This window comes from Frankliniella occidentalis, unplaced genomic scaffold (genome assembly GCF_000697945.3).
Source record: "Frankliniella occidentalis isolate FOCC.00 unplaced genomic scaffold, Focc_3.1 Scaffold4, whole genome shotgun sequence".
NCBI classification, from domain to species: Eukaryota; Metazoa; Arthropoda; class Insecta; order Thysanoptera; family Thripidae; genus Frankliniella; species Frankliniella occidentalis.
In genome coordinates, this window is record NW_026267134.1 from 940807 (window position 1) to 951604 (window position 10798).

Sequence of the window (10798 nt, forward strand, 5' to 3'; positions counted from 1 at the left end):
TGTTCTTGTGTCTTTTTCCAGACTTTGGTAAAAAGAAACAGCCTGTGCTGGGCACAACACATCAGTGTTGCCAGCGAGATGAGTAGGCAAAATTCCCTACGGGTGGAGCGGGCTACTCGCCTGTGTACTACTAGGCAATACTTGCACACCCAAGAGCTTGCCTATCAGGTAGGCGTTTAGCGATGCAACCCGCTTCACACCTGTGTACTGTGTACTAGACAACACTTGCACACCCGTGTCGAGAGCTTGCCTATCAGGCAGGCGTGTAGCGACGCAGCCCACTTCACACCTGTGTACTAGGCAACACTTGCACACCCGTGTCGAGAGCTTGCCTATCAGGCAGGCGTGTAGCGACGCAGCCCGCTTCACACCCATGTACTAGGCAACACTTGCACACTCGTGTCGAGAGCTTGCCTATCAGGTAGACGTGTAGCGATGCATCCCGCTTCACACAAGAGCATTTCGTAGGAATGTTTGCCCCTTCGCCTTGCAACACTGTAAACCAGATTCAATATCGCCCGTATTGGTTGTAACTTTGCGCTCCTAGACCAGTCGCCGAGGAGACTTTAAAACACCTCAAGTCTCCCCACCCTCTGTTTTGATTCGACGCGACTGGATGGGTACCTGTAAGACATCGCATCACGGTCCCGCCTTGCGGGCATGCGGCGGCGGCCGGCCTTAGAGACCAAGTAGAGCCAGGACAGGGTGGGACCCACGGGTGGGACCCCCACCTCCACACGCCCGGGGCCACCCGAGGCACACAAAAAAGGGACCTTACATTTTGGAGTAAAAACTTTATGGAGCGGAGTAAAAACGGAATATAACGCACCGGCTGTAAGCATCTCGGCTCTCCAGGTCCAGGACTCATCGCGTCCAAGAAAATGAAAGTATTATGGGAGAGGTAAAAGAGGTGTAAGGAGGAGCTTGCCCACGCCACAGCAGAAAGGGAGAGTCACCGAAAACAAGATGCATCTTGACGCCTCACAGCCTTGAGAGGGAGGACGCACGCAGGCGAACCAAACCAAACGGAGTGAACCAGGCGGGCGAGTCGAGTCGTACGGACGTATGTACATGTGTATACATACACACACGTGACACTGCCAACTTGGGCCGGGCACCGCTTGCGAACGAGACCAAAGACGGACAACTGCAGAGGGCACGGACCTGCACCCCGCGAGCGGCCGGCGGCTTGGGAGTCCCAATCCCGATCCAGAGGGTGACACCACACACTACATGCACCATTGGTGAGACAAGCCTAGCACCAATTGAATTCCATACACTTTTTTTGAGTCTTTGTAAAAGAACGAAAGCTTACATTACTCGTGGACTCACTTACACCCTCTATGTACTCACTACTTACACCCTGGTTCAGGAGGCAACCTTTAGGAGTGATCGCTTCGCTGGGACCATAAAAACCTTGGGCCAATAGAGGCCTCTCGGTTAGTCAAGTCACCAAAAATCTGAATCGCTGATTGTTCACAGTCTGAAGGGCTGTGTGTCCAAGGGCCAGACCACGACACGCCGCCAGTGAGACGTCGCCAGGTCGAGTCACAATATTTTGTATGTCACAAGGTAGGACAGGGCGCCAGTAGCTGAGGTCTGCTGTCCACAGGACAGGTCTATGCGACGTGGGGCCTGAGGAAGGTTCGGGTGGGAGGACGTTGGACCCTACGGCAGGGATGAGCACGGGCGTGGGGCGGGGGCGTATGATGGCATCATAGTCACCTTCTCTATTAAAGCATGTTCCCCGTATTCTGATCGACATGCGATACCGACGGCCGAGCTGGACCCCCCCCCCCCCCCCCCCCCCCATCTCTCTCATTCCCCCTACCTCAGGCTGAGACCGTCCAGCGCGGGCGTTTACCTACCTATCTCACTGCTGCGCGAAACCTCCCCCCCCCCCCTTTCTCCCTCCCCCGCGGAGGGCCCCAGGATTCCAATCGCTCCGCCTCATAGGTGAGGCACATCGCGTTTCCCGAGAGGAAAGAGAGGGGCAATAGACGGGGTAAAGAAAGGCGGCGATTTGATGCGAATGTTGTTAATTGGATAATAGATTAACGATCGGCCTGTCGTGTTTCTTGTTTCCTACCGGCCGTCACTCCCCAAGTCACGACAGAGATGATGTTTTGTTTTATTTTCCACAATGTTATTATTTTCCATATAATAAATAATGCGATTAATTACTTAACTTTCAGGCAAAACCTCTCGATCCTGTCAACCTAGGAACTAGGCAGCAGGGTGATCCCGCAAATTTTGTGAGTTACGCGCAATGCTGAATTCGTACAGCCCATTGGTCTAATTGCAGTTATTACGTTGGATTTTAATTTATAAAATTGATTTATTTTTTTGACTTTCTGAAAACTCGGAATCAATATTTGTTCAGATATGTGAACTCCTAACACAGGACCCCACATGAATGCACGGTTTTAAGTTTTTCAGTGTAGATCGTCCTCGGGCCTCGGGCCACATCTGTGCGAATTTACTACGTCCGGAGAAGATCGGCAACTCGGCAACCTTTTCTCGACGTTCGTATTATTTTCCCAGAGTCACCTGATGTGATTGTTAGAGCGCCATTCACAGCGCGCCCGCCCGCCCAGCGGGGAGCCGCCCCCGCCGCCCCCGCCACCCTCTTCCCCCACCCCTAAGCTCCATACCCTTATTGCGTCACTCTGATCTACCTGCTGGCAGGTGGGACTCCCTTTTTGCAAACTCAGCCCTTTTGTGTCCATGTTTCCTTTTTTGCGCAAAGGGCTGAGGAGGGGCTCACGACAGGTGGACGGGGTAGGCATTTGAAAAAAATATATAATGGCGAACCCGGCAGGTAGAGTTGGGGTGGGTTGAGATTCGCACACCCGCCTCTCCTACACGTATTATTTTTTTGTCGGTCCTAATTCCTTAAAGGTGACCTCGTAACCTCGAGCCCCAGAGTCCCCCGCATGTTAGGGAACGGATTCCAGGAATCGGACGTGATGTCTCGATGGCCCTACCGGCTCCCTCACGTCGTAGAGCCCCCTACTGTAATATACGGCGTAAAGGGAGACTTTCTTGATACAAATTCAAAACTGGAAAAAGAATGATGCGGTAAGGGGACGACTCTGAAGGAGGGGCTGGGCAGGAGGAGAAAGGCCTGTAATGAAGATAACGATAAGGCTTATCTGCACGTGGTCCAGGTGGGCCCCACATCCTCACACGTGCAGCCCCCGGACCGAGGCGAGTACTGCACCACACTTGTGCTACAATAATTGTGTGAACGGTACAGGGTACAGGCGAGGTGCGAGATGAGACTGTTATACTAAGTTACTAGAGTTGGTGTCGCCAGCAACTCTCTGCGCGTCCCCGCCCAAGACTATTCCGAAGAGAAGCCTTTCCGAGTAGATCACCAGGCGAGTGAGCCAAGCAGAATGAAGCAAGACGGTCTTAGCGTCGTAACCCTTTGATCTGCTGGCGCTACAGCTCAGTTTGTGTACTTGTTTTCCCATTTCTCAGCCCGGTTCAAACAAACAGGCTGCTACTGCTGCTCCTACTGCTACGGCAGCAGCAACTACATCAGAAGCAGAAAGCAAAGCAGCTAGCAGTCGGGTCATCATAAAGGTAGTTGAATCAGAGAGGTAAAACAGTGTGAGGGGGCAGAGTAGAGGTGTGTGTGAGGAAAGGGAGAGGGGGGGGGTGATTCCCGCAGGTAACCTCTGAGTTGGGGGAGGAGGGGGGGATCGGAACTCCACAGCAGGGGGTGCGGCGGGGTAAAGTAAAGGAGGAGCGTAAGGGGAAGGGAAGAAGAGAGAGAAAAACAGAGAGAGAGAAACAGAGAGGGAAACAGAGAGAGAGAGATGGGCCCCCTCTCCCCACTCCCAGGGCAGGGCACCACGGCTAGCGCGGCGGCCCCTGCAGGGAAGTGACTGCGACTCCCAGTCAGTTCAGTCCGAGACGAGCAGCCCAGCACGCAGCACGCCGCGGCCTGCCTTCCCTGCACGCGCCTGCACGCACCGACGCACGCCGTCGTACGGACCCCCTCGCACGCACCAGCGCACGCCTAGCAGCCATGGCACGACACCCGGCCCTCGTCTGCGCTCTTGTCGTGGTCGCCGCGCTGGCATTCGCGAGTGGTAAGTTAGTTATCCTGGCGGAAATTTTGGCACCCCCCCCCTTGTTTTCTTCTGTTTTTTGCATGCCCTTTAGAGGTACACAAGGTACCTGGAACAGATTTTTGACAAAATAATTTCTTTCCTCTCGTTTTGCGGGGCTGTTGCAAAATTTTGGAAATTCCTGAAAAGATATTTTTAATGGTACATTTTTTTGGTGGCACTTTAGTGATGTGTTTGGGGAAAATTCCGGAGAATTTGAACATGTTGGTCGTCCATAGCGCCTGCTTCCGGCTGGCGGCCCTACATGGCCGGCGTCCAGCAGCAGGCTATCTTTAGAGCAAGGACCGTGGAAGGACGACGGCCACTGTGACGACTCATTACAGACACGCGACTTAAGAGGGGGGGGGGAGGCAAAGGACGGGGCACGAACTATTTCCATTACAGTCGTTTCTGCAAGTATTTTGTTTCGACAAATTGTGTGAATGAAATCGAATTTCTGTGTGATGTTGGTCATTGCTTCCGGTATCAAATATCTTGAAAAAAATGTGAATGTCAAAACAGTTTTTTTTTTTAAGGCTTACGTGTTTCTTTGATTCGGTAGAGACAGCTTCTGTCACCGATGTGCAAATTGAATGCCGTAACGGAGCGGAAGCGGGGTCATCGGTCAAGTCAGTACAGCACCGCCGGGGGAAGAGAATCTTTTTAAAAAAATGCGCGTTGTTTGGCACAGTCATTGCTCAACACATGCGGATCGGATGGTGCCATGAGCGCGGATTTCCCCGTGGGAAGGGGGGGGGGAGGGGGCAATGCCACGTTTTTTGCCCACTTACCGGCGAAATTGCAATTGAAATTGGATAACCTAACGGGACGTCTCACTGTAAGGGCGGCCAGGGGAGGTGCATGACCTTAGAGCGCCCTGAGCAGATAGGGTTGGGGGACGCTCCATCACAAAAGATCGACACTCATGTCAGCGGCTCTCGCTCGCCGGCCCGGCCGGCTCCTTAGCCGGCGCGAGGCCGGCGGTACAACGCCATCCTTATGCATGCCGGGGATACTCCATGTGCGTTGGGGATGCGTGCAAATGGCTGCCATTACTGTTCGCGCATAATGCATAGAACCGGTTGTGTGAAACTCATACGGCACGCGGTTGCTAGCCTGCAAAAAAGAAATTACCCGTGAATTATAAATAATTCGCATTACAGATTAGTCCTGCTGAAAGAGGTGGCCAAAGGTGATGACACCATGGTGAACTTTTGGGTTGGTTCGGTGGTGGGTCAGAGTATATACCCTCCGTTTGGATTGAGTCCCCATACCGGAGGGAGCCGCCGCCGCGTAGAGGATGTCGGCCCGGCCGGGCTCCCCGGCGGCACGCGCCGCCACGTCCCGCCCAATCCCACCGGAAGCCGGTCCGGGCCCTTCACCCCGGGGGAGCCGGGGGGAGCCGGGAGCCCGGGCACCCAAGGCCCCCGGGAGCCCGCCGCAACGGCTTCCAGTTTGGCACTGGTCCTATCCGAAGACCATCCGGCGTCCTGCCCGACGCGACGTCCTGCCAAGACGCATGCGTGTGTGAGTGTGTGTGTGTGTCCTCAACGACGATCAAACCGACGAGTTCAACGGTACGCGATTGTCGTACTTCGCGTCGGCGTGAGGCTGCGGGCGTGGCGGCGGCGCCCGGCTCGGAGACTTGGGCGCTGGAGTCCTGCTAGAGTCCTGCTGGAGGGGCTGGAGCTAGTGCAGGGCGCTCCCCTCATTGTCCTGTCCCAGCCCACAGGCGCATTCATACGTTCGGCTTGGACCGGCTACATGTCCTCGTTCCCAACCTTCCACCCCCCCCCCTCTTTCTCTCTCTCCCGCCCCGCGCCCTTTCACGCGGGCCCTAAAATCTAGGAATGCATAACAATTCTGTTTGTTCCGTTGGTGTACGCGGCCGCACGGGCCTCTCCGCCCGTGTCGCGTCGCGGCGCGGCCCGCGACCGAAGGACTGAGAGGTAGAGTGCCACAACCGTCTAGTGCGCGTACATGCAGGGCGTCCCATAGAGAGCCCACCGTACTTTTGTACCGTAACTTTGACTACGCAGCAGTGTTGCGGGATTGAATGCTCAATATGTAAAGAGCAGGCAAACCCGCAACACTGCTGCGTAGTCAAAGTTACAGCGGGTACTATGCAACCCGCCCGCAAGGCTCCATCCGGGACGGCATACCCATCAGAGGCCGGGGACCGGATCGAAGTGCTAATGCCTCCCTCCGCCACTGTTATTAGACGATCGCCCAGCGAGCTAGAGCTATACCCCGCGGACCTCGAGCTACTCCCGCAAGCTACCCCAACCCCAGCTACCTCGCGGATCCTTCCGCGGTGGTTGACTCGGGCTGATCGCGGTCCACGAGGTACACAGTAGTAGAGCTCGTGGCACAGGCCGACTAAAGTATGCAGCCTATGCGGACGAAAAGCCCCGGCCGAACACGCCGTCAAACCCATTTGTGTACAAAGTACGCAAATGTCCGGCCGTCGTCCTTTGTATTTGGGCCGGCTCGGAGGAGGCTTCTCGGAAGGACATCGCATCCGCAGCGCGCTAAGAATTCATATGGATGCAGCAGCAAACGTGTTGTCGACTATTAATTCACGGAAACGACATTTAAATACAATATGCGTCGGCTTGTCTGGTGTGCAAGGGCGCGGTGTGGCAGCTCTATGACCATCTGAACACCCCCCCCCCTCCCTTTTGCCCCTACCCCTTTCTCTCTCTCTCTCTTCCCCCTCTCTCTTTACAGTCTGTGAGTAGTTTAGTTAAGCCCTCCGTGCCGGCCGGCCGGCCACACTTCTATTCGCACACGCGCGGTTGTACATTTTTACATGCCGACTCCTTTTTCGTGCGTGGAGTTTATCTCAACCGGTTTCGGCGCGCTCGGGCGATGCGGTGGGGCGATAGGGCGATACGCCGGGTGTTAGTGAACCCGCCCCCCCTATATTGGCCCGTAAGCCACCGCCCGTAGATTAATTTTGAAAAATTATGTTAAAAATTTGTAAAAATACACTAAAGAAAAATATAGAGATGCAAAGAAAACGATAAAAGGAAGACAGTGACCTCGAATTCACGCAGTTGAGGGCGGAGTGTGATATATGCGATCATCACCGGTGAATACTACTTGTTACACTAAAACATCCAGTTGCGAGGTTAAAGGAAAGAGACCGCAGCATATAAAATATATTGAAGATGCATCTGTATTTTGTATATCACTCTACGCGAGATAACCAATCAAAGAAAACAAGAAGAAACCACATTAGTACCCCACCACGTCGCGAAAACAATTGGGCGGTTTGTTAAACGATCTTTAGTTTCCCGCGAGCAAAATAATCCGTCCGGCGCTACAAATCCTTTTCGCGCGCCACGGCGGCGGGAAAACAATGGGGGTGGAGATGATCGCGGGCCAGGCGCCGCGCCGCGCCCCGCCACGCTACGCCACGCCGTGCCGCGCCCGGTCTCATCCTCGCTGCGCTGCTCAGGTCGTGATGTTTTTGTCGTGCCTAATAAGACGTCTGCCTAATTCATCTCCTTTGGACACGCCGGGCGGGGCGGGGCGGGGCGGGCAGCACACGGCTGGGCTGGTACTGCACAGCAGTGTGCTGCTGGTGCTATCTCACTTGGCGATCCCCGGCCGGCCGGACCCCCAGAGGGGCCCGCCGCGGCCCGCGGGGAGCCCCGCCCCGCTCCGCCCCGCCCGGGTCGTGGTCCTGGCCGCCCGAGGGGCCCGCGCTGCCCCTGCCCTTGCCCCTGCTTGGCGCTGAGGTGTTTGACCCTTTACGCGATAAATCTCGTGGCGTGGCCTGCCCTGGCTGCGCCTAGTGTCCCCCCTCCTTACCTCGCCGAGCTCCTTGCCGAGCTCCTCGCCGAGGAGGCCTGGCCTGCCCATTTGGAGCCCATTTGGCCGCGGCCCCGGCGGGGCACCTCCTCGCTCTGCACGCGAGCCCCGGCCGCCCCGGCCGCCTCGGCCGCCCCGGGGGGCACCCGGCACCCGCTCTATGTAATCTGGGCACGTCATCCCGAACAAACTGTCCACCGTCGCCGTAGCCATCTAGTTTGCGCGCTCGCAGAGAAGTGTCAGACGTTGTATGCGCAGCCTTACTCGTTTCGAACGAAGTATATCTGATGTTGCAATTTGCAGTCCTTGTGTTTTGAGCACACGGAAACAAAACCCTTTTTGCCGTTGTTTTTGCGTGTGTGCGCGCGACAATGTATTGACGTTTTTTAAACTTGTTTCGTTTGAAGAAGCAGAAGAAAATAAAAACGATATAATATTTGCTGTTTAAAAAACAACAACCGCGGCATGTATGCGTGACGCCTTCACTCTTCACTCCGCCCAGTTTGCAGAGTGAGCGAGCGCACACCGCACCGCGACCACGACCTGGACGCGCAGCCGGGGCCCCGGCACCCTTACACTCCTGACGCTGACGGGCTCCCTGCAGGCGGGCCATGAGACGGGTGCCCCCGCCCCGGCCGGTCTATCTCCAACTGACCGTCACGACACGGGCCCCGAGACACGACGGACTGCCTGTGTGTTTCAGCAGGGATATTATTATTGTTTGGAGTCGGTCGTCCGTGTCCGGACCACTCCGGGCACTCCAGAACTCGCGCGCGGCGCGGCCCGTCGGACGGGATAGGGCTTTTACGCCGTCAAGTCTTATTAGTGCTAAAAATAGCGAGGCATTCCTGACCATGCACGTGGCCACCATGAAGAAGAGGGGGGGGGGGAGGAAGGCACGCGGGGGAGGGGGCTGAAGACCTGGACGGATCACCTGAACCCCCTCTAATAAGCCCCCCTCCTCCACCGCCCCGGCTCCGCCCCTGCCGCCGACGGCCGGCTATTACAGGAGGGGGAGGGGTTCTAATGGTGCGTGTATGTGCGTGAGTTTGTGTTCATGTGTGCGCATGTGTGTGTGTGTGTGTGTGCATGTATGTGTATGTGCGTGTGTGTGCGTGAGTTTGTGTTCATGTGTGTGCGCATGTGCGCGAGACAGCCTCCCTCCCGCACCGGCCGGCGCGTACCTCGAGGCCAGTGCCCCAAGCCCTTGCCGCAGCCGCATGGAGTACGACGCCGAGAGCAAATTTTTCGCGCTTAGGTGCATTCCAGGCGCATCACTCCGCCGCCGCTCCGCTCCTCCTCCTCCTCCTCCCTCTCTCCCTTCCTCCACTCCTTCACTCGCAAGCTTGCTCCTCTCTGCTTGCTTCCACTTGCCGTTTCCTCCGCAGTGGCCTGTCGGCCCCGGCGGCGCGGGCCGTGGCGTGGCGTGGTAACGCGCCCGAGGGGGAATGGTCAGTCTAGCCGCGATTCACTTTCAGCGCCACGTCAAGTAATTGGCGCTGCTGCAATTACTTGCACAAGGGCCGACTCGACTCGTCGGTTTAAATACCGAGAAACTGCACACGCTTTTTTATTGTTTACCTTTTGAACATCACTTGTCTGTTTATATTGAACTAATTGCATGTTTGTGTATGGCGGCTGCACACGCCCACCACCACACTGCTACTCCCTGTAACTGTTACCACTGACCACCACAATCATCCGTGGTGACCGTGGTCGCCCGTTCAACCAGCGTCGCCCCGCCGCCCCGCGGTCCCAGCGGTACCCCGAGTGCAGCGCGCGACGCAGCACCGCGCCGTCGAGGGGTTTGACGACTGCTTGCCTGTGACAGGCGCGCGGTACGGGGCGCGGGGCGGGGCCGCGGGGGTCCCACCGGGCTCCACGGGGGCCGCGCCCTGCCCCGCCCCACCCCGCCTCGTTAACATGCATGAGAGCGGCTGCGAGGGGAGGGGCCGTCCCTAAGCGGGCGGAAGGGAAGAGTTGGCGGCAGTTGCCACCACTTTAGGGGATTATTCGGGACAGTTTAGATGGATAGTTGGAGGGCCGCCAGGCCGCGGGCGGCCGCACCGTGCGCCCAAGTCTCCGAGAGCGCAGCGGCTTCAGCGGCGGCGGCCGTCGGTGAGGTGCCGTGTTGGGTATACCGCACCGTTGTGCACACGTGAGTGCGGGTTGCCTATTCACTCGCGGTGCCCAGGCAAGAGGGCAAAAGGGTCAATGCACGCCGGTTGTGGCGAGTTTGCCTCTGCAGGGGCCTCGACCTCGGTGATGTTAGGCTGCACCGTAACGCACTTGTGCAGGCGGGTTGCCTACTCGCTCGGGTCCCAAGGGGCCGTGGTCCGGGACGACAGGGAAGCCCGTATATCGAAAAGAGAGAAATGTAACCGTAGGAAAATAAATCTCTCTCTCCAAGGGCGAAATGGATTGAATGGAAGTGATGCGCCGGAGGGTTAGGTGCGGTTGGAGGTGGTGAGCATATCCGCAGTTTGAGCAGCGTGTTCCCCGAGTTCCTGGCAGAGCACGAGGACTTGCGGCCACGGGAGAGAGGCGGCTTGCGAATAACTCGCAGGCTGCGGTCACTCCGCGCCCAGAGCGAGCCCGAGCACGACGAGGCCCAGGTTTCCCACGACAGGATGCGGCAGACGGGTCGCGGGGGCGCGCGGGGCGCACTGCTCGGGGCCCTCGGGGCAGTGCGGGCGAGGCGTGCGGGGCGGGGCGGGGGAGTGCCAGGGATGACCCCTCGCTGACCCCTTCGGGACGAATAAAACGACGCAGAGACGCATAATCCCGTGGAACGACCGTCGGTGCGGAGCCGCAGCCGCAACAAAGGGCATTACGAGCATGCTGGGGGCCAGTGCGGG

General features: G+C 57.2%; 2 protein-coding genes across 5 annotated transcripts in view; one reads left to right on the forward strand and one right to left on the reverse strand.

Annotated features, from left to right (window-relative positions):
- Nucleotides 1-10798, reverse strand: part of LOC113203630 (cytosolic carboxypeptidase 1-like) — a 53304-nt gene that overhangs the window by 6495 nt on the left and 36011 nt on the right. The gene's annotated exons all lie outside the window — the stretch shown is intronic.
- The window catches only part of LOC113203632 (melanoma-associated antigen E1), a 27970-nt gene continuing 21066 nt past the window's right edge, over nucleotides 3895-10798 (forward strand). Inside the window, exon 1 of one of the 2 annotated variants that reach the window (XM_026418411.2) lies at nucleotides 3895-4103. In XM_026418411.2, coding sequence (XP_026274196.1) covers nucleotides 4040-4103 — 64 coding nt within the window. In that variant the 5' untranslated portion in view covers nucleotides 3895-4039. The remainder of the gene's footprint in view (nucleotides 4104-10798) is intronic. The other variant, XM_026418412.2, reaches the window with a different exon arrangement.